This window comes from Amborella trichopoda, chromosome 7 (genome assembly GCF_054954075.1).
Source record: "Amborella trichopoda isolate Santa Cruz 75 chromosome 7, AtrichopodaSantaCruz75HAP2 v2.0, whole genome shotgun sequence".
In the NCBI taxonomy this organism is placed as follows: Eukaryota; Viridiplantae; Streptophyta; class Magnoliopsida; order Amborellales; family Amborellaceae; genus Amborella; species Amborella trichopoda.
Window position 1 is genome coordinate 33,863,943 of NC_142342.1, and position 25,662 is coordinate 33,889,604.

Below are 25,662 nucleotides of genomic sequence, written 5' to 3' on the forward strand. Positions count from 1 at the left end.
TTCTAAGGTGGGAGTCCTCACCTCTCCTATTTAAATTCTTAAGACACCTTATTATTTTATCTTGTTAAGTTACACCTCATACATGAGGTGTAACAATATATTACACCTGAACGTTTAAAGCCCACGTCCACTAAAGGACGTCGCAAGGTAGCCAAAAACTTAAACCAAAATCTTTTTAAAGTAGTGATGGTCCCTAAGGATCATCATGCTCATATGGACCATCACTTATTAAAAGTTTCCTTTTTTTTTTTAGTTTAGGATTGTTGCACCTGGTTTGGTGGGGCCAAGCCGAAATGCCCTACCCTATTTTACATCGAGCCTAGGCCTAGCCCGTCCCTTTCCTTGGGCCATGGTAGCCCGACCTTTTCCTTGGGCCAAACTTTTTGGCCCTAGCCCTTAATTTCTTAGGGCCGGGCTGACTAGGTGAGGTTGGGCAAATCAACCCATTGCCAGCCCTACTAAGAATTTCAATCCCCGGCAAAACTAATCCAAGACATTTTTGCAGGGAGCTCCGAAATTTAGTATAGGGGTAGTTTATAAATTTTTTTTATCTTAAAATAAATTTTTATATTTATTATAGATATATAATAGTAAGAAGTATGAATATACCAAATTCAAGCTTCATCCAATGTATAAGAGATAAAATTTAAATACACTTTACGTTCTAAAAAAAATAAGACTTAATTGTAACTCATGAAATATATTGGACTATTTTAAGTATGGAAAAAATTTATATAAGGTTGCAACTTTAAAATGTAGAATTACATATGCACATAAAAAATCCACCAGAAAATATGGTTTTAATGTTGAAAAAACCCTATAATTGATCATCTCGACATCGAGATGTATGACTATGAAGAAAAAAAGATTTAGAGTCTCAAAAATAGTACATCTTGCAATACATTTCTAGATCATCCATTTTCAAGATTTTCATATGTTTATAGATCTGCTTGATTTTAACCATTTTTTTAGTTTAAAATTTTATAATTAGATATGAAAATAGATTTTGAGATAATCCTAAGAGTTGTTTTTCACCAAAATTACATGTTATGATAAAATTTGGAGGTGCCCCTTAATTGGATTGTTTAAGATTGTAAACTTATGGAAACCACACCCTTAAAATATACGGGAAATTTATCACAGGTTGGGTAATAACTTGAATTAATATTACGGTATTTTAAATAATATAAAACCTAAGCCTAAGCCATATTATATGGGATTTTAAATTACGGTACTTTAAATACAATAAACTTAACATATTTTGGTGGTATTTATCCTGATAGCATTTATCCTTAACGGTTACTTGTTGATAAATACATCACATAAACACCAAATCTTTTCATAATAAAAAAATATGAACACGAATAACCTTATCAATATATATCTTTAAAGATAGATGGCATATTTAGGTGGTATCTATCCGTATTTATCCTTATATGTTACTTGTGGATAAATACATCAAATAAATACCAAATGTTATCATAATCAAGAGATATGAACACCAATAACCTCATATATATATATATATATATATATATATATATATATATATATATATATATATATATATATATATATATATATATTGATGGGTATCTAATGTATATACATATGGTAGTTAAAATGGCTGTTGATATGGCTCAGGTTTTATGGCGAGGGAACTTTACAACTTTTTTTATCTTCGAGAAAAGTTTATATAGAGCCGAGGCTCTAAACCATCAAATTAGATCCTACCTAATATTTTCAAATTGATAAGCTCAACATCATGCACATGAGAAAAAAATGGATTTCAAATTTTGGAAATTGTGTATTTTATAATGTATTTTTGGACGGTCAATTTTTTAGATTTTCATAGATATATCGATTTATAATACTTTTTAAGTATTAAATTTTATAAATAAAAATAAAAACATATTTTAAAGCTATCATAAAAATTTTCAATATTGAAACCACAATTTTCAACACTATTTGAGGATTGCCTCTAATTTGATTGTTTAGAGCCAAAGCTCTATACCAACCACACCTTGTCTTTTTTTTTTTAATTGAAGGGTACTTTAAACCTTCCCTGAGTAGGATGCAAAAGAGGAGCAAGAGAAGAGAGATAAACAAAGCATAGAATTTGAAAATTGAAATTGCCTCGCGGAAAGAAGTGGCGTTACCCCTCCCCTCTTGCCTTTATTTCCCTTTCTCAAATACTCTGTCTCTCTCTATAAAATCTCCATTGCTATTACTTTTTGGTGCTCTCTCTCTACAAACCTCATTTGCTCTCTCTCTCTCTCTACCTTCAAAATCTCAATTGCTTTCACTTTTTTGGTGCTGGTACTGTGGCCCTCTTTGATTTTCAGGTCTCTCTCTTTACCCCTTGTGTCTCATTTTTGTAGTTTTTCACTCAGTCTTCGTCTCTCTCTATCTGCCCCCAATTTGTTTTGATCTTTGTCTATTTTTCTGCTGTTTTTTTTTTTTTTTTTTGTCTTGTTCATCATTTGAGATATTGTAGCAAAAGTTCTCTGTTTAATTCGTTCTCCAATCTTCATTTTTCTTTTTGCTTTTACAGATCTTAGAGTCAAACTGAGAAGAAAATGGGTCAGATCCAATATTCAGAGAAATATTTTGATGATAACTACGAATACAGGTTCTCTCTCTCTCTCTATTAACTCTCCATCTCCATCTCCATCTCCATCTCCATCGCCCACTCTCGCTCTTGATCGACATTGTTCATTATGTATTTTCTTCTATGAGTTATGTTCAAGAGGCTTCGTTTTTGCAGGCACGTTGTCCTCCCACCTGATGTTGCGAAATTGCTTCCAAAGAATCGGCTTCTGAATGAGGTAAACTAATCACGGAAATTCAAGAATTCGGTTATAGTTTCATGAGATTGTTCCACTCAAAGAAAAATTAGGGTTTCTTGGTGCTTTGATGTTTAAATATGAAAGATTTAGGGTTTCTTGTGGCAATGCATTTGCGAACACCAGAGCCTCACATCTTCAGGCATTTTCTTTAGCGATTGAAGTTTAAAATTCTATGAGGTCTTCAATATTGTGTGGTATGCTCCAGCTTTTCTTAGTGTTCTCTGGCCATCTGTAACAGAAGAGGGCCTTCAGGTTTATGCTCTTTGTTTCCATCTATGTTTTTCGTTATTTCCTCGCTCTCCATATGTCTCTGTACGTTGTTGATAATTTACATTTTTCTTTGGGAGATATCTCTGGAATTATTCCTTTAAATTTCAGGGTGCGTTTATTCTTCTTAAAATGGTCAATTTGCCTTGAGTCTTTTTTTAATCTTTTTGGCTGATACTTTCTATTGTTGGGTATCCAACAATTATTAATTGTTATCATATATTTATTTGGGAATTGTTCTATTTCTTAAGTCTAACTCCTCTTTTCTAGATAAATTTACGGTTGGGCTGTCACTATCAAAATAATTTGGAAATGTTTTTGGAATGTTTTCTTTATCTATGGTTGATTGTAGCTTTCATAGTTGCTCAGTTTTATTGTTGGGATTTATGATATGATTTATCCGTATTAATTGTGGAAGTGATATTTTTCCTTTTACTTCTAGAATTTGATTTTAGATAACTGGATTTGCAATACCCAATTTGTTATTCTCAGTTGATGTTTGCTCGTGATATTTAAACCAATTGATGTGTAGCAGTATTTTAGAAACGAAAATTGGAAAGGGAAGCTAGAGGCACTGATAATTAGTTATTACAAAGCAAATCAATAGATTCAAATGACTCGGACTATAATGTTGAAGTTCTATTTATTTTCCTCTTGGACTTTGGGTCATCACTCATAATTCAAGGAGCTTGTGATGATTATGCCAAAATTAAAAGGTGACAACCTTTCATATGTTTTTTCGTTTACTTCTATGTGGAAAAGGAGGGGATATTACAGTTTTGGGTGAGTAAGTCACTCTGCTGAAACACTGGAAGAAAGTGGGAAGTGATTCAAGATGTTTTAAAGACAATATCCAGAATTCTATGACAGTTATCTGAAAGTACCAGCCATAGTGGTGCTTAGGTATTTTAATTTCTTAGTGTGGAGTTTCAGCATTATTTTGGTGTGCTCTTTGTCAATATTTATTTTGTTTCTTTTTGCTTTCCGTCAATCTTATTAATTCATGAAAGATGACCAAGTTTTCATTATTGGGTCGCTTTTAATCTTTTATGGAGTCCATTGAAATGCTTCATTTCTCTTTGGTCATTTTTCTGTTTGTTTCTTGGAATCCAAAATGTTCATTTAAATCACCCTTTTGGTTATTCATACTTGACCTTTTACTTATAAATTGGAATTAGATAATATGTTTTTTATTTGAAAAATTTTGCTACATGTTGCACCTCATTTTGGCAGAATCAAAATTTTAGCCCTAATGGGATGGTGCTTACAATTCCAGTTGCACTTTTTTTGTTTTGTAATTTCTCGGTGTTCTCTTCATTCCTGCCAATGCTTTTTCGTTTGTCAAATCACTTCCTTTTTTAACCTCTCATTTCGTCTTGATGTTCATGTGTTCGTGAATTGATATTGTATAAACTTGATGTTTTAGTTGTTTTGATATCTGAATTCAGAGGTTTTTTAATAAACTTGCTTTTTCCATTTTAATTAGTGTGCTCTAGTCTATTCGACAAATCTCTGAAATCATGCATATTGGCAGAATTATTCTGTTTTTGGAGTTATTTTGTGTGCATGGATGAATAGTTCACCACTATTTTTTTGTCCATTCTGTGTTTTGATATTTTGTTATGGTTGAGTTATATCTGTGTAGCTATTCATTTGACTTCAACTATTCGAGTTAACTTTCATTCATATTAAATTTGTTAGGAATGGAAATATCAGTAACCTCTGCCTTGTTTCATTTGCATTTCGGTACATTTTCTAAACCCATCTGAAACAAATCACCAAAATATATAAAAAAAAGGGGGTAGGTTTGCATGGTTTGGTTTTGACAATCAATGAAATCTTTCAATGTTTAAAAGCTCATCATCCAAAAGACAATGCCATTAGACCTACAGTGAACCATGTTCTTAAATGATCGTTAGGTTTTAGTTTGAGAACTTTTAAAAATTAGGTAGTGTGTAGAGTGCCCCCACATTTTTCAGGTTTGAGATTTCCTGTTTAGAACTCAAAATTTACATGTTTTCTATGAAATTTTGCAGGCCTTATGGTCCATATTTTCCTGTTTAGAGCTTCGAAGTGTCTCCCTTTTAAGCTCACGTGTCTTTTGCTTGCAGAATGAATGGAGGGCTATCGGGGTGGAACAATCACGAGGATGGGTACACTATGCAATCCATAGGCCAGAGCCCCACATCATGCTCTTCAGGAGGCCTCTTAACTATCAGCAGCACAATCCTTCTCAGGCACAGCAGGCCTAGCAATTGGCTAAATGATCACTAGCCGTGGTCTTTCACTCATGTCTATATGGGCCCTAATCCTTGGGGTCTTACTTTTGTTTCTCTCAGTTTGATTGATGATAGGCAGTCGGTATTCTTCTGAATACACAAAATATAGCTTTCTAGTGAGGTTGTATTGGTTCATAGCTGCTGGATCTTGTGTTGCATATTTTCCTTATGATGTGCATATATCAAGGTGTGTGCTTCTGTGTTAAAATATATATGCTCTTCTTTTTAATTTGATTCAATGTCACTCGCCAAATTCTTTTTAATTTCTGCTTGATTGGTATTGTTTGTTTATTTTTCTATGAATCTAACTTGGTCACCAAATTACTGGCAAATAACTCGAGAAGTTTGGCAAAGGTTTGGAAAATGAAATGCTTATCAAATTTCTCATAAAAAGCAGATAAGTTTGGGAAAATTCTCGCAATTTTTTTTTTCCTTCAAAAACAAATTTTTTTTTTTAATGTTAAGATTTCTTCAGGATTCATAATATTCATGCTTTGTTTTATCCAATGGTTTAAAAAACGGATCGGTGACCCGGATCGGGCTTCCAAAAAACCGATCCTGATCGAGAATCGGGTGAATCGGTCAGAATAAAGCTTAAAAAAAATTCGAAAAAATTATTAAAATTCATTATAAATATTGTTTTTTAGGAATTTAATAAAAAATGAGGGTACTCCATTAAGAATTTTCATGTTTTTGAATGAATATGCGAATATTGATATGTTCTTTCCCTGCATGAATTGCCATTCAGCATTTAATTTACAGTATTTCGTGCTCATCCCTACACTGTTGCTGTTGGGACTCGATATGTGAATAATATGGTTGGGATATGGTGGCCTCAAAATCATCATTTCTCTCATTTTCTCTTTGAATAATATGGATTAAAAAAAAAAAAAAACAAATTTTCAAAAAAATCGATCATGGATTAAAAAAAAAATCACAAATTTTCAAAAAATTCTATCATGGATTACAAAAAAAAATTCGATCATGGATTAAAAAAAAAAAATCACAAATTTTCAAAAAATTCAATTATGGATTACATAAAATTCGATCATGGATTACATAAAATTCGATCATGGATTACAAAAAAAGCCAAACAAAAAAAACAAAAAATTCAATCGTGGATTACAAAAAAAGAAAAAAACAGTTCGATCATGGATTACAAAAAATACAATCATGGATTACAAAAAACTCTATCATGGGTTACAAAAAAAGCAAAAAACAAAAAATTCAATCATGGATTACAAAAAAAAAAACAAACATTTCGATCATGGATTACAAAAAAAAAACAAACATTTCGATCATGTATTACAAAACATTCGATCATGGATTACAAAAAATTCTATCATGGGTTACAAAAAAAAACAAAAAAAACAAAAAAATCAATCATGGATTACAAGAAAAGAAAACAAACATTTCGATCATGGATTACAAAAAAACAAAAACAATTCAATTATGGATTACAAAAAAATCGATCAAGTATTACAAAAAAATCTATCATGGATTACACACACAAACACAAAAAAAAAAAAAAAAAAAAATCCGTACGGGACTCGCCGATTCATTGTTCGGACTCACCGATTCCGTACAGTAAATCGGCGATTCACTGTACAGAATCATCCGGTTCTCTCTAGAACCGGACGATTTTCGATTTTTTAGGCGATCCGGTCCCCTTTTCACTATTTCCGAGTCCGGTTCGACTCGCGTTTTTTAAAACACTGATTTTATCAGTAACCATGGAAAAGCAATCCAACCAGATGCTTATATTGCAGGTGATAGGTAGCCTTTTTTAAAAAAAAAATTCTTGTTGGATCTCATGGACTTTCTTGTAGTTCTTCGAATTGCATTCTCATTTGTGGTGGGTCTTTTGAATAGTAGTGTATGTTTTCAATTAGAGAAATTGTTTCGTGGGGCTAGAAATGCATTTCTACAATATGCAGTCCAAAGGCATAACGATGCAAATAGGTCGCCCATCTAAAAACAATAATTGTAACTAACGGTTCAAATGTGTTTTTAATATAATTATTATTTTTATTTTTTATTTTATTTTTGTATTTATGATTTTCATGTTAAAGATTTTTTTTTAAAAAAAATTAAGATCAAACTATATTTATTGCCGAGCCCACATTTATAGAAACCGTGTGAGAACCTAAGTATGGCTTGAGGTATTTCACTAAAAATTGAAACCCTACTACTTGGCAAATATTTGAGGACAAGGAATTTATGATTGTTCTTTGTTCATGTGGGTGCGCGGAAAGTTCTTCCTTAATTATTATGATAAATCGTAAGTGGTCGCCTTTCAAATCTCTTTCTCTCTCTTCCCTTATGTAACCTCGTAATTATTTAATTAACAGTGGCAGAGTGACTAAATCTAATTCATGGGGCATCGATAGCTTATTTAATGGCAAGGATCCAGTTTCTACGCGGCATATTAGAAATGCGGGTCTATTAATAAATCTATTTGAGATGGATTTTTGGACTTAATTTTTAAGAACACGTAATTTCTAACATGGAGATCATGAATTTTGAAAAAATAAGTAAAATTTTAAAATTAGAAATAATAATTCTAGTAATAAAATATTTGGACTGTTAGTTTCCATTGTTTTTTAGATGGAACTCCTACATCAATCTATCTTAAAGATGGATGCTTTACACTTTTTGGACTGCATATATAGTCATGCGGGCTCCATCTTAAAGATGGATGCTTTACACTTTTTTAAATGGATTTAAGTGTGAACAACATAAGGTAACCATTGAAGTTAAAAATAAGGCAGTCTAATTAGTAACCACCTAGTTAGATCTCACCGGTTTCAGTCGGTCTTGGTGACCGGCCGGGTAATTTAAGAAAAAAAAATATAAAATCTAAAAAAATAGGAGATTTTGTCTGTAATGCATTTTTAATGTTTTTCATGATTATTATAGGAATGGGAAATTGTTTTGGCTATTAATTACTTATTTTTACATTTTCCTATCTTTTTTGAAAAATTTCGGACACAAATGGATTCTTTAAAATCCATTTGTTTCATTAATTTTCAACTTTATTAGGATGTGTTTTTGTTTAATCATTATTTAAAGAGAAAAATTTATATAAGGTCGCAACATTAAAATGTCGAATCATAGATGCAATTTATTAGAAATGTTATTTTAATGTTAAAAAACCCTCTAATTGATCATCTCAACAACAAGATGTATGACTATGAAAAATAAAAAGTTTTTGAGTATCAGAAATATTGCATCTTGCAACATATTATCTAGACCCTCTATTTTCAAGATTTTCCTATACTTATAGATCTGCTTGATTTTAACCATTTTTGGAATTTAAAATTTTCTAATTAGATATGAAAATAAGTTTTAAGATAATCCTAATAATTTTTTACAACAAAATTTAATGTTATGATAAAATTTGGAGGTGCGCTTTAATTGGATTGTTTAAGGTTGCAACCTTATAAAAACCGCACCTTGATTTAAATATATTTTTCATATTCTATTAAAAAATTTGTATATTTTTTTTTTAACACTTTTTTGACTGCCCGCGATGTATGGTTAGAACAGTTGAACCGTTCGATTTATCGATTAGTCCGATTGATCTGCTTCCGGATCCATATCCAGTTAGGCGTTCCAGGTCGGTTTTTCTTGCACTAGGTTAGACATGGCGGCGCTAGAATTGGATGGAATAGTGCCACACTTGTTAAAAAAATCCAATATCATTTTTATTTTTCCAATTATGAATTTGAAACAATGTTTTAAAAATTAGTTAACTGGCTCGGAACTGCCTGAGCTAGCTGGAAAATGATGGGGTTCTGTCCTGGGTCTAAAGCCCCACGTTTTTTTCCTATTGTTGGTTCTCACCTTAGGCATTTTGTTAAGGAAAGTTGTTTCATGCGGGCTGGACCGCTTTTCTACACAGTCCATAATGTGTGAAGTATCCATCGATGGATGCAAGTAGGTGTTTCATTTACAATGAAACTACGGTCTAAATGTTTTTTTTATTAGAATTATTATTTTAGTTTTTAAAATTTATTTATTTATTCATATTCATGATTTTTATGTTAGAGATTATATATCTTTAAAAATTAAGTCTTAAAATCCATCTCAAAAATAGATTTATTAAAAAGCCCTCATTTCTACATATGCGGGCTTGGCCGCATAGAAACCATATCCTTTTGTTAATAAATTTTTATATAATAGCTGCATTTAGGATTTAGAATCCTCAATAAGTAGGGGTCTTTGTGTAAATTAGCCCAAGTGATGCAAAATTTAAAAATGTCATATATTATTTCTAGATTCCAAACTCAAAACATGAGATTTTTATGAAAAACACGTGTCCCAGGTTTGGAAACTGCAACAAGCTAAGGTTGTTTCGTCCATTAGAATTTTTTAGGTTCCAAACTCTAAACGAGTAATTTAATTGAAAAAAAACCATGTTTTGAGTGTAGGATCCCATGCGAACCAGCTCATGCCACTAAAGTAAGAAAGAATTAACAAAACATTGCTTATTTAGGATTATAAGTATTTTTTAATATGAACAAAAATTTATATAAAGTGTCGACTTTATGTTGTACGGGTAAGGTGTACCTAAAAATCCACTAGAGAAAGTTGTTTCGGAAAACTTTTTAATCGATCATCTCGACCTCGAAATTCATAGATATGAAAAGAAAGTGGTTTTTAGTCTTAAAAATAGTTCATCTTCTGACATATTATCTGGACCATCCATTTTCAATATTTTCAAATGTATACAGATCTACTTGATCATAACTATTTTTTAAATAATTTTAAATTTCATAATTGGAGAAAACAATGGATTTTTATTTTTATTTTTATTTTTTTCTTCAATTGAGTAAGTGGGGGCAACAATATATTTCATATCATCCTAAGGCTTCAGGAGACCGAAATTGCTCTTTCATCATAGTTTTGAAATACACCTTACTTCAATAGTATAAAATTGACACCCTATACAAACCTCACCTTTTAAATAGTTTTTAACACTATAATTTGTCCTTGATTCCAAAAGGAAAAAGTTTACATAGAGCTGAGGCTCTAAACAATCAAATTAGATCCTACCTCTTCACTAGAAGAGGTTGTTTTGATGCTTAAATATTTGCCAATTGATCATCTCAACATCAAGATGCATGGACATGAGAAAAAAGAAATAGTTTTCAAGTTTTGGAAATAGTGCATCATGTGACGCATTTTGGACCGTCAATTTTCAAAATTTTCATATATCTGCTCGATCTACACTATTGTTGTATTACAATTCAAGTGTCAAAAAAATGTTGAGGACTTTAAGAGTACGTAACAAAACCCTAATTTTGATATCCCTGGGTTTTGTTACTGTACACCATTGAGATGTATACCATTGAAATGCTCAACATTTTTTGACATTTAGATACCCTTATCTATAGTGTAGTAATTTTTTGTCTAGGGGTAATTTAAGAAAGTAGTCAAGGGTAAAATAGAAAATTTTAATAAAAATAAAAACGTTTATTAACAATAGTGGAAAATAACATCATGGCAGACATCACCCCTATGATGTATTAATTGTTTTTAAAGTATTTAATAAAAGAAAAAATTTATATAAGATTACAATATTAAAATATAGAATTACATATGCACCTCAAAAATCCATTTGAAAGGTTGTTTTTAATGTTGGAAAACTCTCTAATTAATCATCTCAACATCGAGATTTATGAATATATAAATTTTTTTTTGAGTCCTAAAATAATGCATCATGCAACGCATTATCTAGACCATTAATTTTCAAGATTGTCATATATTTATAGATCTACTTGATTTTAACTTGTTTGTAGTTTAAAATTATATAATTAGAGACAAAAATTGATTTTAAGGTAATCCTAATAATTTTTTATATCAAAATTACATGTTATGATAAAATTTGGAGTTATACGTTATTTGGATTGTTTAAGACTGTAATTTTGTCACTATTTTTTTTATAAAAATATCCATTCTATCTCTAAGCACCTAAAATACCCTTAACTCGAAAAATTTTGTATTATAGTTCTTATGTAAGTGTCAAACAAAGTGTAGCGTAAGAAAACCTTTTTTAAGCTTTAAATTTTATAGTTAAAAAGATGAAAATATATTTTAAAACTATCATAGTGATTTTCACTATTAGAAACCACATTTCTCTAAACCAGCGTTTTAAAAAACGCCAAGTCGAACCAGACTCGCCCGGTTCGACTCGAAATTCGCGAAAAGGGACCGGATCGGTTGAAAAATCGGAAATCGTCCTGTTCTAGAGAGAACCGGACGATTTCGCACAGTGACTCGCCGATTCACTGTACGGAATCGACGAGTCCGAACAGTGAATCGGCGAGTCCGTACGGATTTTTTTTTTTTTTTTTTTTTTGTTTTTGTTTTTGTTTTTGTTTTTGTTTTTTTGTAGTCCATGATAGATTTTTTTGTAATACTTGATCGATTTTTTTGTAATCCATGATCGAATTGTTTTTGTTTTTTTGTAATCCATGATCGATTTTTTTGGTTTTTTTGTAACCCATAATAGAATTTTTTGTAATCCATGATTGAAATGTTTGTTTTCTTTTCTTGTAATCCATGATCGCTTGTTTTGTTTTTTTTTTTTTTTTGTAACCCATGATAGAATTTTTTATAATCCATGATCGAATGTTTTGTAATACATGATCGAAATGTTTGTTTTTTTTTTGTAATCCATGATCGAAATGTTTGTTTTTTTTTTTGTAATCCATGATTGAATTTTTTGTTTTTTGCTTTTTTTGTAACCCATGATAGAGTTTTTTGTAATCCATGATTGAATTTTTTGTAATCTATGATCGAACTGTTTTTTTCTTTTAATTTGTAATCCACGATTGAATTTTTTGTTTTTTTTTGTTTGTTTTTTTTTGTAATCCATGATCGAATTTTATGTAATCCATGATCGAATTTTATGTAATCCATGGTTGAATTTTTTGAAAATTTGTGATTTTTTTTTTTTAATCCATGATTGATTTTTTTTTTGTAATCCATGATAGAATTTTTTGAAAGTTTGTGATTTTTTTTTTAATCCATGATCGATTTTTTTGAAAATTTGTTATTTTTTTTTTTTAATCCATATTATTCAAAGAGAAAATGAGAGAGATGATGATTCGGAGGCCACCCTATCCCAGCCATATTATTCACATATCAAGTCTCAACAGCAACAGTGTAGGGATGAGCACGAAATACTGTAAATTAAATGCTGAATGGCGGTTCATGCAGGGAAAGAACATATCAATATTCGCATATTCATTCAAAAACATGAAAATTCTTAATGGAGTACCCTCATTTTTTATTGAATTCCTAAAAAACAATATTTATAATAAATTTTAATAATTTTTTCGAATTTTTTTTAAGCTTTATTCCGACCGATTCACCCGATTTTCGATCCGGATCGCCGATTCGCCGATCCGAATCGGTTTTTTGGAAGCCCGATCCGAGTCACCGATCCGTTTTTTAAACCATTGCCCTAAACCAGCGTTTTAAAAAACGCCGAGTCGAACCGGACTCGCCGGTTCGACTCAGAATTGGCGAAAAGGGACCGGATCGGTTGAAAAATCGGAAATCGTCCGGTTCTAGAGAGAACCGGACGATTCCGCACAGTGACTCGCCGATTCACTGTACGGAATTGGCGAGTCCGAACAGTGAATCGGCGAGTCCGTACGGATTTTTTTTTTTTTTTTTTTTTTTTTTTTTTTTTTTTTTTTTTGTAATCCATGATAAATTTTTTTGTAATACTTGATCAAATTTTTTGTAATCCATGATGGAATTGTTTTTGTTTTTTGTAATCCATGATCGAATTTTTTGGTTTTTTGTAACCCATAATAGAATTTTTTGTAATCCATGATCGAAATGTTTGTTTTCTTTTCTTGTAATCTATGATCGCTTTTTTTGTTTTTTTGTAACCCATGATAGAATTTTTTGTAATCCATGATTGAATGTTTTGTAATACATGATCGAAATGTTTGTTTTTTTTTTGGTAATCCATGATCGAAATGTTTGTTTTTTTTTTTGTAATCCATGATTGAATTTTTTGTTTTTTGCTTTTTTTGTAACCCATGATAGAGTTTTTTGTAATCCATGATTGAATTTTTTGTAATCCATGATCGAACTATTTTTTTCTTTTTTTGTAATCCACGATTGAATTTTTTGTTTTTTTTTGTTTGTTTTTTTTTGTAATCCATGATCGAATTTTATGTAATCTATGATCGAATTTTATGTAATCCATGATCAAATTTTATGTAATCCATGATCGAATTTTATGTAATCCATGATTGAATTTTTTCAAAATTTGTGATTTTTTTTTTTTAATCCATGATCGAATTTTTTTTTGTAATCCATGATAGAATTTTTTGAAAATTTGTGATTTTTTTTTTAATCCATGATCGATTTTTTTGAAAATTTGTTATTTTTTTTTTTTAATCCATATTATTCAAAGAGAAAATGAGAGAGATGATGATTCTGAGGCCACCCTATCCCAGCCATATTATTCACATATCGAGTCCCAACAGCAACAGTGTAGGGATAAGCATGAAATACTGTAAATTAAATGCTAAATGGCGGTTCATGTAGGGAAAGAACATATCAATATTCGTATATTCATTCAAAAACATGAGAATTCTTAATGGAGTACCCTCATTTTTTATTGAATTCCTAAAAAACAATATTTATAATGAATTTTAATAATTTTTTCGAATTTTTTTTAAACTTTATTCTGACCGATTCACCCGAATCTCGATCCGAATCGCCGATTTACCGATCCGGATCGGTTTTTTGGAAGCCCGATCGGGATCACCGATCCGTTTTTTAAACCATTGCCCTAAACAATTGAAGGTAAATCATCCCTTGGAGGTAATTTTGTTGATAGGAATAGTTGGTTTCTCTCTTGTGCGCCCCCGCTGTTCGCTTTTACTGTTCTTGAATCCCTTGTTTTCTGTTTCTCAGTGCCATGCGGCTTTTGAGTGTCCATTCTTCCCTCCCTTCCTCTATGTGATTTCAGTTTGGGAGTGAATTTTGGTGCTCATGGGCTTTCCTTTCTCCAAAGAATGTGAAATTTTGTATTGATTCTGCAAAATTTTTCTTCATCTGGTAAGTTTTTCACTATCAACCTTTGTGATCAATTATTTCTGAATGTTGATAGCTGTGCCCTAAATAATAATGCTTCAGTTTGGTTCGCAAATTTTAGCTGTAGGATAATTAATCTGGCGTATTTTTCCCTGGTAAATGTTTTAATTTATTTATTTGTCTATATCTCATCTTTTATTCCTGTTATCTCTTTTTACTTTTGTTTTCCTGCTTGCTATTTTTATTGGTAATGATTGTTACAGTTTTTACTTCATATCTGAATTTGAATCTCAGTTGTCAAAAACCCATGATTTTATAGATGCATTTGTTGATCATGACTTGACAACCAAATTGATATTATCGCAAATATTAGCATTTAGAACAATGGTGAATCAGTCGATGATCTATGCTTTGAAAATTCTTTTGGTCTTTCATATTCCAGTCTCAAATTCTATTACAGAGATTAACCTAGTTCCTTTTCATGAATAATTTATGAAGTCATTGGCGTCGGGATTTTGCATGACATTCGTCAAGTGTTTGAATGATAGGCTCTCACAGTATGCATATAGTGCTTACCAATATTCAAAAAAATGGCTTGGACGCTCCCCATGGTCCCAAAGTCCAAGTCATCCATACCAACTCGGCCGAGTCTGTCAGAAACTCACTTGAGTCGGTACAAGTTATGGTAATAAAATATAGGAACCTGCCTAGTTTGGCATGTTTGTACTCAAACGCAGCACCTTGCTGAGTCCGAGACTTGCCTGAGTTTTAGAAGACTAGTGGTTACACTAATGTTAGAATATTTCACAAGAACTGCCATTGGATCATTGTGCAAATGGGGTAGTATAATGATTGTACATAGTGTTGATTATAGAGGTTGCATTCCATTAAGCTGCAGTGTTGATCTAATAGAGGGAATTTATCTATTGCTGATTTGGATAGCAATTAGTTTTGATACTTATATTGTACTGTACATGAAAAAAACTGTGGGAAGCCATACTGATTAACTAAAAAAATGATATAAAGGGGACTAACCATTAAAGCAGATGATATGGATCTGAATGTGGGAGAGAAAATGCATATCGCATTCGTCCTGTAGTGAAATATACTAATGAGAAAAGTAGAAAATTTGGGAATTGACTTTCATAAGAAGAATATTTATGTACAAAAAAAAAAAAACCATCAAAAGAGGACTGAAACTTGGGAGGAAATAGATGATATATTGTTGACTTGGATATTATTGATAATACCATGGCATAAGTGCATGCTGACAAATTTATTACAAATCATGCTATGTGTTATCAAACTTGGATATTATCTAAACCGGAACATTATACATTGGATTCTTTGTAAACAAAATTAAGCAAACCAATTGTAGCTAGAGCTAAATTAACCATATATATAAATGATATATCAAGTTGTTCACTTTAATGGAGATAACCTCTTGGAGTCTTGATAGCTATATATGTTACTGATTGGGTTCTTTCTGAACTTCTCTGGACATGGCAACCAAGATCTCCTACATCGCTAGGGTTCTAGATGCCATAGAATTTTATGAACTTAAAAATCATCATCATCATCGTCGTCGGAGCTTTTTTCCAACTACTTGGGGTCCACTACACGAATCCTGGTCCGCCATTCTGCTCTATTAAGGGCCATACCCTCATTGAGGCCATAAGTCCTCATATTTTCTCTCACCACTTCCAACCATATTCTTTTGCCTACTCCTTGCCCTTTTTGGACCTTCTGCTTGAACTAATTTACACCTCCTAATAGGTGTTGTAACTGGGTCTATGCCGCACATGGCCAGCCCACCTAAGTCTACTTTCTTTCATTTTTTCGCCTATCAGTGCCACCCTTAAGTTCTCCCGAATGTATTCATTTTGAATTCTATTCCTTCTTGTCTTGCCCCTCATCCATCTCAACATCCTCATCTCAACTACACTGGGCATTTTTATGAGCCTAAAAATAATTAATAAAATTATGAACAAGTAAACATTTCAAAATCAATCTCATTTTTGGAAATTTGGCAACGAAATGTGTCTCTTAATATGCATATAAATTATGAGTATTTTGAGACTTGGGAAAAACTACAGAAAAATAAAGGAATTTCTGCCAGGTCTTGTTCATAGATCTCATCTTCAATTTCACTATCTTATTGGGTCACTTGCACTTTGGGAGTCCTTTCTGTCAATTGCGTTGCGATCTACCTTCAATCAAGGAGCTGCTACTCCCCTCCAAGAATCATCTTAATTGATGATAGTTTTTTCTTGAAACTTGAAACACTTGGACTGTGTACTGGATTTAGTTGTATAGAAACTTAAAGTTTCTTAATTGAAGCATCTTATTAGTGCATTCAATTGGGAGAAATCAGGTATACATGCAAAATGCATGTGTTGTACTGTGGACCGTGCAGATCTTATACCCTTCTCCATTGCCTTCCAAAACTCATCAACTTTTACTTTTTATACTTTGTATTTTGTTGTATATATTTATCTTTTTTTCTAGTTCTTTCTTGGTTCTCTCTATTTGGGTGATGTTTACATTATTCTTTTTGCCCCCCATTCCTCCTTTTTGGTTTGTCTCTGTTAGTCTCATTCTCCAAGTTAAAAATCCTTTTCTAGGATATCTTGACTCATTTTGTGAAATTGATCCCTATTGTGAGTTTGACCCACAGATAGTGAGACATTTAGGGTGTGTTTGTTTGGGGGAATGTTTGTCTCCTATTTGTTGGAGGGAAGGTTTGTTTACTGAAAACAAACCTTCGCTGTCACTGTAGCACTTCCATGTTTGATGCACATAGAGTGCTAGGAAAGGGGCTGGGGTCGTGGTGGTAGCATCCCCACACCCAGTTACCACATGGTGGTATCCATTCCTACTGCTGACACCCCCAATTAACACCTTCAAAATGTAACTTCCTGATCTATTGAAAAAAATGGTTAGGGGCTTGTCTTCTCCATTGAATTACCCAAAAAAAAATGCACGTAGAGTGCTATAGTTAAAAGATTCTCAATTCTTATATGAACAATTGTTTCATGTGGGCTGGACCACATTTGTACAATATGCGGTCCAGAGGTGTAAAGCATCCATCTTAAAGATGGATGCAAATAGGTGGTCCATCTAAAACATATGTAACTAACGGTCCAAATGTTCTCTTAACATAATTATTATTTCTAGTTTTCAAAATTTATTTATTTTTTGATATTCATGATCCCCATGTTAAAGATTATATATTCTCTAAAAATTAGGATCAAATTATATTTAAAAACATATTTACTGCCAAGCCTGCATTTGTGCATGTGCGGGTTTGGCTGCATGCTAACTGCATCCTTCTTATATTGCGCTCAAATGATGTTCGGCTTCCTTCTGAATGTTTTCTCGTCTAAGGCTTGCGATTAAAGGGGAAAAATGCCTGTCAAGCACTTTTCCCTACCCTTCTCCCTGCCTTTTCCAGCTGCAAACATGCTTGCGAGCTAAAGATTCTTCCTCCCCTGCAAAACCCTAGCAAGCCTTCTTCAGCAAACCTCAACCAGGTAGCCCCCCCCTCTCTCTCTCTCTCTCAAGACCCATAACAACCAAAGCCCTCTCTTTCTCTCTATAACCCACCACTAAAGCCCTCTCTCTCTCTCTCTCAAATTACCCACATCAAAGTCCTAGTTAGAACTCTCTCACTCATCCCCAATCTACTCATGCTCTCTCTTCTCTCTTAACTCGTGAAGGGTGAAGTCATGAAGTTTGATCATCTTCATGCCCAATCCTTGTGAAGCCCTATTACTGTTCGCCTTATGATCAACCATTCTTTTTTTTTTTTTTCTTTTCTGCTTCTGTTTTTCTATTACTGTAATTTTTTTGAGTAGGTTTTGATTTGGGGTTCTTTGGTCTCCATTATTGGGGTATTGTTTGTTTATTTGTTAATACGGGGAGGTGCTTTTAATGAAGAAAATTTTGGAAATTTATTGATGGGAATGGAAAGGAAATTTGTCTTGTACAAGATGGATTATTGAGATCATTGAGGCGCTTCTTTATTATTACATTATTATTATTATTATTATCATTATCATTATCATCATTGTTATTATGATTATTATTATTTATTTAATGTAATTTCTCTCCCTTGATTCTCCATGCTTTGAGCTTACATTTATGAAATGGGAAAATCCACACACGTTTTTCGATTTCATTAGTGGTATAAATAGATGGGTGGTCATATTTTTATGTGGAAAGTCACTACAATTTATTGCTTAAATTATGTGGAAGAAACTCAGAATTTATCATTATTTGTGTATGAATTCAGCTGTTGTTTTATGAAAGATACCAGGAATTTGTTGTTATTGTTAGGTCCACAAAACCCAATCTCTGGCTTGATTTCTTTGAGTAAAATTGTTTTGTAATATCTCTGTTGTTTTGGTTGTTACTTTAATGCTTCAGCTTGTATTGGTGAAAAGAAAAACAACAACAGGATTGTGTTGTCAGAAGTATAAACACATTGGTGATTCTCCTTTGATATGGAAAGTCACTTGCAGTTTCCTGATTTCAGTATGTGGAATGAAGTTATAACCATTTTTCAATGAATTTGGTGTTTTTAGTATGTGGAAAATACTCAGAATTTGTTATTATGCTTTTTATTAAAAAACCGTTTTCTCTTACTGGAGAGAGAGAGAGAGAGAGAGAGATTAAATTAGTTAACCAAGGTTGTATGCCCAAAATTTTCTATAAATTTATAGTTATTGGAATAATTTGCACTATATGTTAGATCTATTAAACATCTTGCAATATTGGAGGGGGGAGAGAGTGTGTAACAATTAATAAATTGATCCAAACCGTCCAATTTTTAGTCATATTACAGATGGATTATTTTCAATAAATTGTCTTTGTTGGACATACTACATTACTAATCAACAAAAATTCATAGTGATTATAAATTGGGCTCCTTCCATATTCTTGAAAGACAATTCACTTCTCATTTTTGGAGAAGGAGACAGAGCATAATGGACTCCTTATACATTTGATTTGCACCTTACATTTCATTAGACCTGTTGAAGATTTGGAATGTCTAGAACATAGTTACCGGGATCTCCTGCTTTGATAGGCTATCCCTTCTAGGAACTCGATTATGTCGCTCCCAAAATAGATCTCTTAGGGATCTAAGTTATTTTGGGATCTTGATCTTCATTGATAGGGATCTCGATTCCTGTTGTTAGGGATCTCAATCCCAACCTTAAAGACAAAGACAACAACCAAGCTGATGATTTTCTTTGTTTATAACTAACTAGTATCACAACTATACTTTTAATATGGTTGTATGCTTGCTTGCTATCAATAATGAGATCCCTATTTTAATGTGTATATACAATCCTAGATTACAATATACTTCAAGGTTGGTAGAAAGATCCTTAAAAAGTTTGGATCGAGATCCCATAAAAGGTTTGAATCTCGACCCTTAATATTTGGGGATCTCGACCCCTCTTTTTTTTTTTGGGTAATTCAGTGGGGAAGACAGGCCTGTACCCGTTTTTTCAAGTAGATTAGGAATTAGCTTTTTGAAGGTATTAGTGGGGTGGTGTTAGTGGTGGGAATGGAAACCACAATGTGGTGACAAGAGTGTGAGGTGCTACCACCACGACCCTAGCCCCTTTCCCTTGGGGATCTCGATCCCTAACATGTGCATTGTGCGAATGTCATTCCTAACCATAGGGTTCTTTAGGATTTCGCAAACCCTTGCTCCTGATCCCGATCCCGATCCTGGTATCATTCCAGGTCCCGATCCCAACAACTATGGTCTATAATATATCTTTTAACATATATTGGCCTCATGTCACTAAAACATGAATGAACAGTTGAAATGGCTTATTCACAGCTCTCTAGAAGCCAAAGGTTCCAGTTCATTCAAACATAGGTACCCAGAACTTCCTTAACATTCCGCATAGGTTATCAAACACAGTTACAAACAATTGCAGAAAGATAACATTCCAATTCTCAGGAACGAAGAACTTCTAGGGAACATTTACCTTCCAGCAAGCAAACAGGCCCTTAAAATCATTTGGAAGTGCTTGACCTAAATCATCTTGACACTTTTTTCATATCTAGATTTTTGGTATATATATCGGGATCCTTAAGACATTATTTAACCAAACTGCGCCTCACATATGTGACATTGTAGCGTGTGACCTAAAATCCTACAACTGCTTATCGGCACAGTTTTGAAGCTAGCGGCACTTTTGGAAACTATTATTATCGAAAAAAATCCAAAGATTAGATTTTTTACGCATGTCCTGAAGTTTCTTATGTAAGTTTCTTGTTTGACTTTCACTTGGTTTCCATGCTTTCCTCTTGGTGCTCCACATAATGTGTGCTTTCCCTGGTTCATTATGCTTTTTACTTCATTTCCCATGCATATTCAGGCAATACATTGCCATGAATTTGTAATCTGTTTCTCTATTAAATCCCTCTGGGTTCCCATTCTTCTTTCTACCGTAGTCCATTTTTTGTTTGGTGTCTGTACACACATTCATTACCCTAGTTAGTTTTTATCTTCCTCTGGCTATTCATACGGACTCTACAGTTTGTCATGCATTAGCTGGGAAATTAACCTTTCAAAGTGATCATAAACGCGTTTTGAAATGAATATATTCGCATTCAACTTAGTTAGGCACTTGAATGCGTTTTATCATCAAAGACTCGGGTTTGGTCCAAGCATTAATTTTTACATTAAATATACCAGAGTTAGTCCCAACAAATTGTTTTTGTGGTAGTATGTATCCTCTCTTTATATTTGACCTCAAGATTGAATCTTGTGGTTTGCACAAGGTGTTTTTGCCAAAACTGAAAAAGTTGCTGAGTTTTTTGGCCAAAAAATGTAAAACTCGGATGAGTTGCCTTGTTTTTGGGTGTATCAAACTGAAGACTGACTTCAAGCTTATAAATCTTGAGTTTGGGACTATGTAGAGTGTGAGTGTGTAGATTCTTGCTATAAGAGGATGGCTGACTGCTGACAATATTTGACAAACAAGGTAACTTTGTTGTGAAGTGTAACATTTAGATATTTTCGTGTTGGTTTAGGTATCTTCTTACCATGTGAAACTTTGTGACACTGACTCCCTGGAGTTTTTATGCCTTCTTACTCTCCAAATCCTGATTATTATTGACAAACTTCCAACTCATATAATGGTTAATATGTCTAACCTAACTTTAAATGTATCGTTGTGATTTTGGTCAGAAAACTTGCATATATAGGGATAAGGAGATGAACTTAATATTTTCCTTTTAGTCTATGTTATCTAAATATCTGAGCAGGTATAAGGAGATGAACTTAATATTTTCCTTTTAGTCTATGTTATTTAAATATTTGAGCAGGGACAGTAACAAAAAAAAAAATCTGAGGGATTTTCTTTGGGAAAATTACGTACATGTCCGTTATGGTTTGCGTTATTACGAAACTACCGAATAGTTTCCGTTATTATCAGTGATTCAAAAAGCGGATCGCCTAGCGCCTAGGCGGTCCAGAAGGCCTGGGCACATCGCTCAGGCCTAGGCGGCCAATCTAGGCGGCAGTCTCTGAGCGGCCGCCTAGGCGGGTACGGAACCCGCCTAATGGTGGAATTTTTTTTTTTTTTTGAAAGTTGATAAAAATTGATCAAAACATTACCCATATTAGATTTAATTTTTGATGTTTTATAAATTTAATGGGTGGGTTTTTTAGAAGATTTTGAGTCCTTAGAACCATATTTGACTGACCATCCTTTTTGGATTCGACTGGGCCGCCCAAGTTCTGGGCGCCTGCCTAGGCGCTGGGCCCCCCAGGCCGTCTAGGACCCGCCTAGCGCTTTTTGAAACTATGGTTATTACCTATCTGTCCGTTTTTTTTTATGTCAAAACGAAATTTTTTAAAAAAGACAACTTTACTCTTTTCGGTTGTTGAACAACCGAAAAGGCTGGATTTTCGGTTGTTCAAAAAGCGAAATGGTTGGATTTTCGGTTGTTGAACAACCGAAAATAGAAAGTGCAACATTGTTTTGAATAGAATGCGGAGGTTTGGCGGTGAGTCATGAAAGCGGAAGAATAGGGAGGGTGAGCAGATAAACATAGCAACCAAATGACTACTACCATCTCTTTTCATCTTTGTCCTTGACGTAGAGAGAGAACCCCTTTTTTTTCTCCCTTTGCTATTGTGTGTTGAGGAGGATGGTTCAACTTTATCCTTGACCTAGAGAGAGAACCCCTTTATTTTTCTTCCTTTGCTATTGCGTGTTGAGGAGGATGGGGGCTGTGAAATCGCAGCATCGCACGAACGAGAGCAATAAGATGGGGGCTGTGAAATCGCATCGTCGGATGAGAGCAATAAGGAAAGAAAAGGGGTTCTCTCTCTAGGTCAAGGATACAGAGCCATTCGGTTGCTATGTTTATCTGCTCACCCTCCCTATTCTTCCGCTTTCTTGACTCAACGCCAGACCTCCACATTCTATTCAAAACAATGTCACAGGTCCTATTTTCTGTTGTTCAACAACAAAAAATAGAACATTATCGGATGTTGAACAACCGAAAATGCTCTATTTTATGATGTTGAACAACCGAAAATAAGACTTTGAGTATTAGGTTGTTTAACAATCAAAAACAAGATATTTTCGGATGTTGAACAATCGAAAATCCAGCGATTTCGGTTTTTGAACAACCGAAAATCTAGCCATTTTGGTTCAACAATCGAAAAAGGGTAAAGTTGTTTTTTTTTAAAATTTCCGTTTGACATGAAAAAAAAGGATAGATAGGTATTAATGGAAACTATTCGGTAGTTTCGTAATAACGCAAACTATAGCGGATATGTACGTAATTTTTTCTTTTTTTTTACTGTGTCATATCTTCATTTCACATTGCATAATTTAATTATTGTTCAACATTTGAAGGCAGATGGTAGATATCATTGACTAATGGTGAAACACTTCAAGTTTCATGATCAATTCTTCCATTATAAAATTGCTTATTCTTTTATTCCATTTTGTTACTAAATTTGTCTTTTGTGATCAACCGCGATGTCATGAAAGAAACTGGCCCAGTGGAATGCTTAAATTTCAACCAAAAACAAAAACAAATATCTTCCATGTCTGCTGTTTCTGTTTTAGTATGTAATGTATGACTTATGCAAATTTAATCCTCGCCTCATAAAATTTGTCTGCATGGTGCATATATTATTTTTTATTGGATATTTACATATCATATGTCCATGTATAGTATGTTAAACTGGATTCTCAAGGATCTAGATCATTGTTTCTTCTGAGAGTTAATGCCATGAGTTAAACCGATTGATCGCTATTTATGATGCTCTTTGGCTTCTCTCTCTTGGAGTTTTTGTTCTTGGTATCTCACAGTACTCTTCTTGGACTTGTCATTTAATTTACACCCTTGGAATTTTTAGGAATTGTGCTGATTGATCTACCGGAATAGGCTTATACTATTTTGCCAAGTGTTGTTGGGAATCAACTACTAACTATTAAAATAGCTCTTTTTATGTCTTTAACAGTTGAAGACTGATGTTTATTGCACAAAATTTCACCAGGATCTCAATCTGCAATGTCTCGATCCCGTAATATCATATTGGCCTCTGGATTACTTGCCTTTGCTGCTGCTGGCTTGTCTTTTCCTTTTGTCTTGGGGTACGCATTATATACTGAATCAAGTTTATGAACTTGTTTTGTATTTCAATTTGTTCCTTTTCCTGTGTGTATCATCTCAAATTGCTAGTTTTTCTTTTCGTCGTTTTGTTTCAGTTTGTTTTTTGTGGGTAAGTTGGGATTCTTTCTCTTCTTTGTTCAGGACATCGAGGATGAGACCTGTAATTGATCCCACAAAACCATTACCCCCACAGGCAACTTTTAGAGGGCCATATGTGAACACGGGATCACAAGATATTGGTCCAGACCCTGGTCGTAACCAAAAGCTCTAATTCTTGGTGGTTTCATGGTGAGTAGGATATGGTGTGCTTCTACCTGAATTGCATATGTACTTTTTTTATACATCTCAACTGTAAGAATTACTGTTCTAGAATTACAGACACAAAGGAATTTCATTTTAACCTTTAGATAAAGGTAGTGCTACTTCTTAACATAACTAGGGTGAAAAACTTATTATGTAGATGGGCTGTTGCTTAATATGGCTTTGATCTCTGGAAACAAGAAATTCTGGCTGGCAATGGGCCAGGCCAAGCCAGCCCTGGTCCTGATACCCGTGGGACGGCCCAGGCCCAGCCCAACTGAGTCGGATCAAATGGACCAGGCAAACAGGCTGGTCCTATCTTGGCCTTGGACCAGGCTCGCCCCTCAGGCATGGTGACGCAGCCTTCAGGCCACATTTTGTGGCCCATGACCTTATTTTAAGGGCCGGACCGACTAGTCCAGGCCGGCCTGCCCAGCTTATGATTGGTTTTTGTTTATTCTCCCTCATGGTTTAGCTGTTTTTGTTCGCGTTATGATTGATTTTCTATTAGATAAACTCAACATTTGGTAGCATCAGCAGCATAAAAAAAAAACATTTGGTAGCATCAATAATTATTCCAGGTCATAGTTTCTCTGAACTTCTTAGTACATTTCAGAAATGATGCACCCTTCCAAGGTGCCTGAGAAGGTAATAGTTCACCATATGAAGCAAGATTTTGTTGACATGGCATGTGCTTTGGATGAATAGCCTGATGCCGGTTACTTGAGCAGTTGTTTATATGGTGAGATCTGTAGCTTGTTGTTGAAAGCAGGTTATATATATGAATGGAGTTAAGAGATTCTCTACTTCAAACCATGGAAATTGTATATACCCTTCCTTGTTTCCTTCAGAGGTTTGTGCAATTCCTTTGTATTTATGGTTAAATTTAGCCTCACATGTGAACGTGAGGGAGTGCGGGGAATGGGGTGGGGGTTAAGATTTTATTTGTTACAGATGTTTAATTTAGTTTGTCAAAGTTGGTGTCCTTAGAGGAAGGAGCTTCCCAGAGGAAGGAGCTGACGTAGCACTAGAGCACACTGTAAACTTACTCTCCCTCGAGCAAAAGAGCTTCTTGGGAAGATTTTTTTGATATGAAATTTTGGGATCCATTTTAGGGTTAACACACTTTTTAATGGTCTCTATTAAATATTAGAATCTTAACCTTTTAGGCACACAAAGTATGTTTCATGTTTTTTTTTTTTGTTTTCTAATATATATATGTAATGGAGTTGGTT

The 25,662-nt window shown here is 33.5% G+C and overlaps 2 protein-coding genes across 10 annotated transcripts; both read left to right on the plus strand.

The window, feature by feature from the left end:
- Positions 1–1,992: 1,992 nt before the first annotated feature.
- On the plus strand, positions 1,993–5,603 carry LOC18432927 (cyclin-dependent kinases regulatory subunit 1). Its single transcript, XM_006843026.4, has 4 exons — positions 1,993–2,345; positions 2,555–2,632; positions 2,768–2,828; positions 5,228–5,603. Exons 2-4 carry the CDS (start codon positions 2,580–2,582, stop codon positions 5,366–5,368), a joined length of 255 nt encoding a protein of 84 aa, XP_006843089.1. The 5' UTR covers positions 1,993–2,345; positions 2,555–2,579; the 3' UTR covers positions 5,369–5,603.
- An 8,642-nt stretch (positions 5,604–14,245) lies between these two features.
- LOC18432928 (uncharacterized) lies at positions 14,246–25,548 on the plus strand. Of its 9 annotated transcripts, none has more exons than XM_020666436.2 (4): positions 14,246–14,488; positions 23,976–24,108; positions 24,269–24,415; positions 25,044–25,548. In XM_020666436.2, exons 2-3 carry the CDS (start codon positions 24,026–24,028, stop codon positions 24,396–24,398), a joined length of 213 nt encoding a protein of 70 aa, XP_020522095.1. In that variant the 5' UTR covers positions 14,246–14,488; positions 23,976–24,025; the 3' UTR covers positions 24,399–24,415; positions 25,044–25,548. The 9 variants fall into 9 exon arrangements, with proteins under 9 accessions (XP_020522095.1, XP_020522097.1, XP_088728272.1 ...); XM_020666438.2 differs by having other exon boundaries at positions 25,200–25,548; XM_088872146.1 differs by having other exon boundaries at positions 24,012–24,108; positions 24,588–25,548.
- The last annotated feature ends 114 nt before the right edge of the window (positions 25,549–25,662 follow it).

Coding starts and splice junctions, on each gene's coding strand:
- LOC18432928 (XM_020666436.2), top strand. CDS start 24,026: ATGTCTCGATCCCGTAATATCATATTGGCCTCTGGATTACTTGCCTTT. Junction 24,109..24,268: donor TCTTTTCCTTTTGTCTTGGG/GTACGCATTATA, acceptor TTCTTTGTTCAG/GACATCGAGGATGAGACCTG.
- LOC18432927 (XM_006843026.4), top strand. CDS start 2,580: ATGGGTCAGATCCAATATTCAGAGAAATATTTTGATGATAACTACGAA. Junction 2,633..2,767: donor GATGATAACTACGAATACAG/GTTCTCTCTCTC, acceptor TCGTTTTTGCAG/GCACGTTGTCCTCCCACCTG. Junction 2,829..5,227: donor AGAATCGGCTTCTGAATGAG/GTAAACTAATCA, acceptor TTTTGCTTGCAG/AATGAATGGAGGGCTATCGG.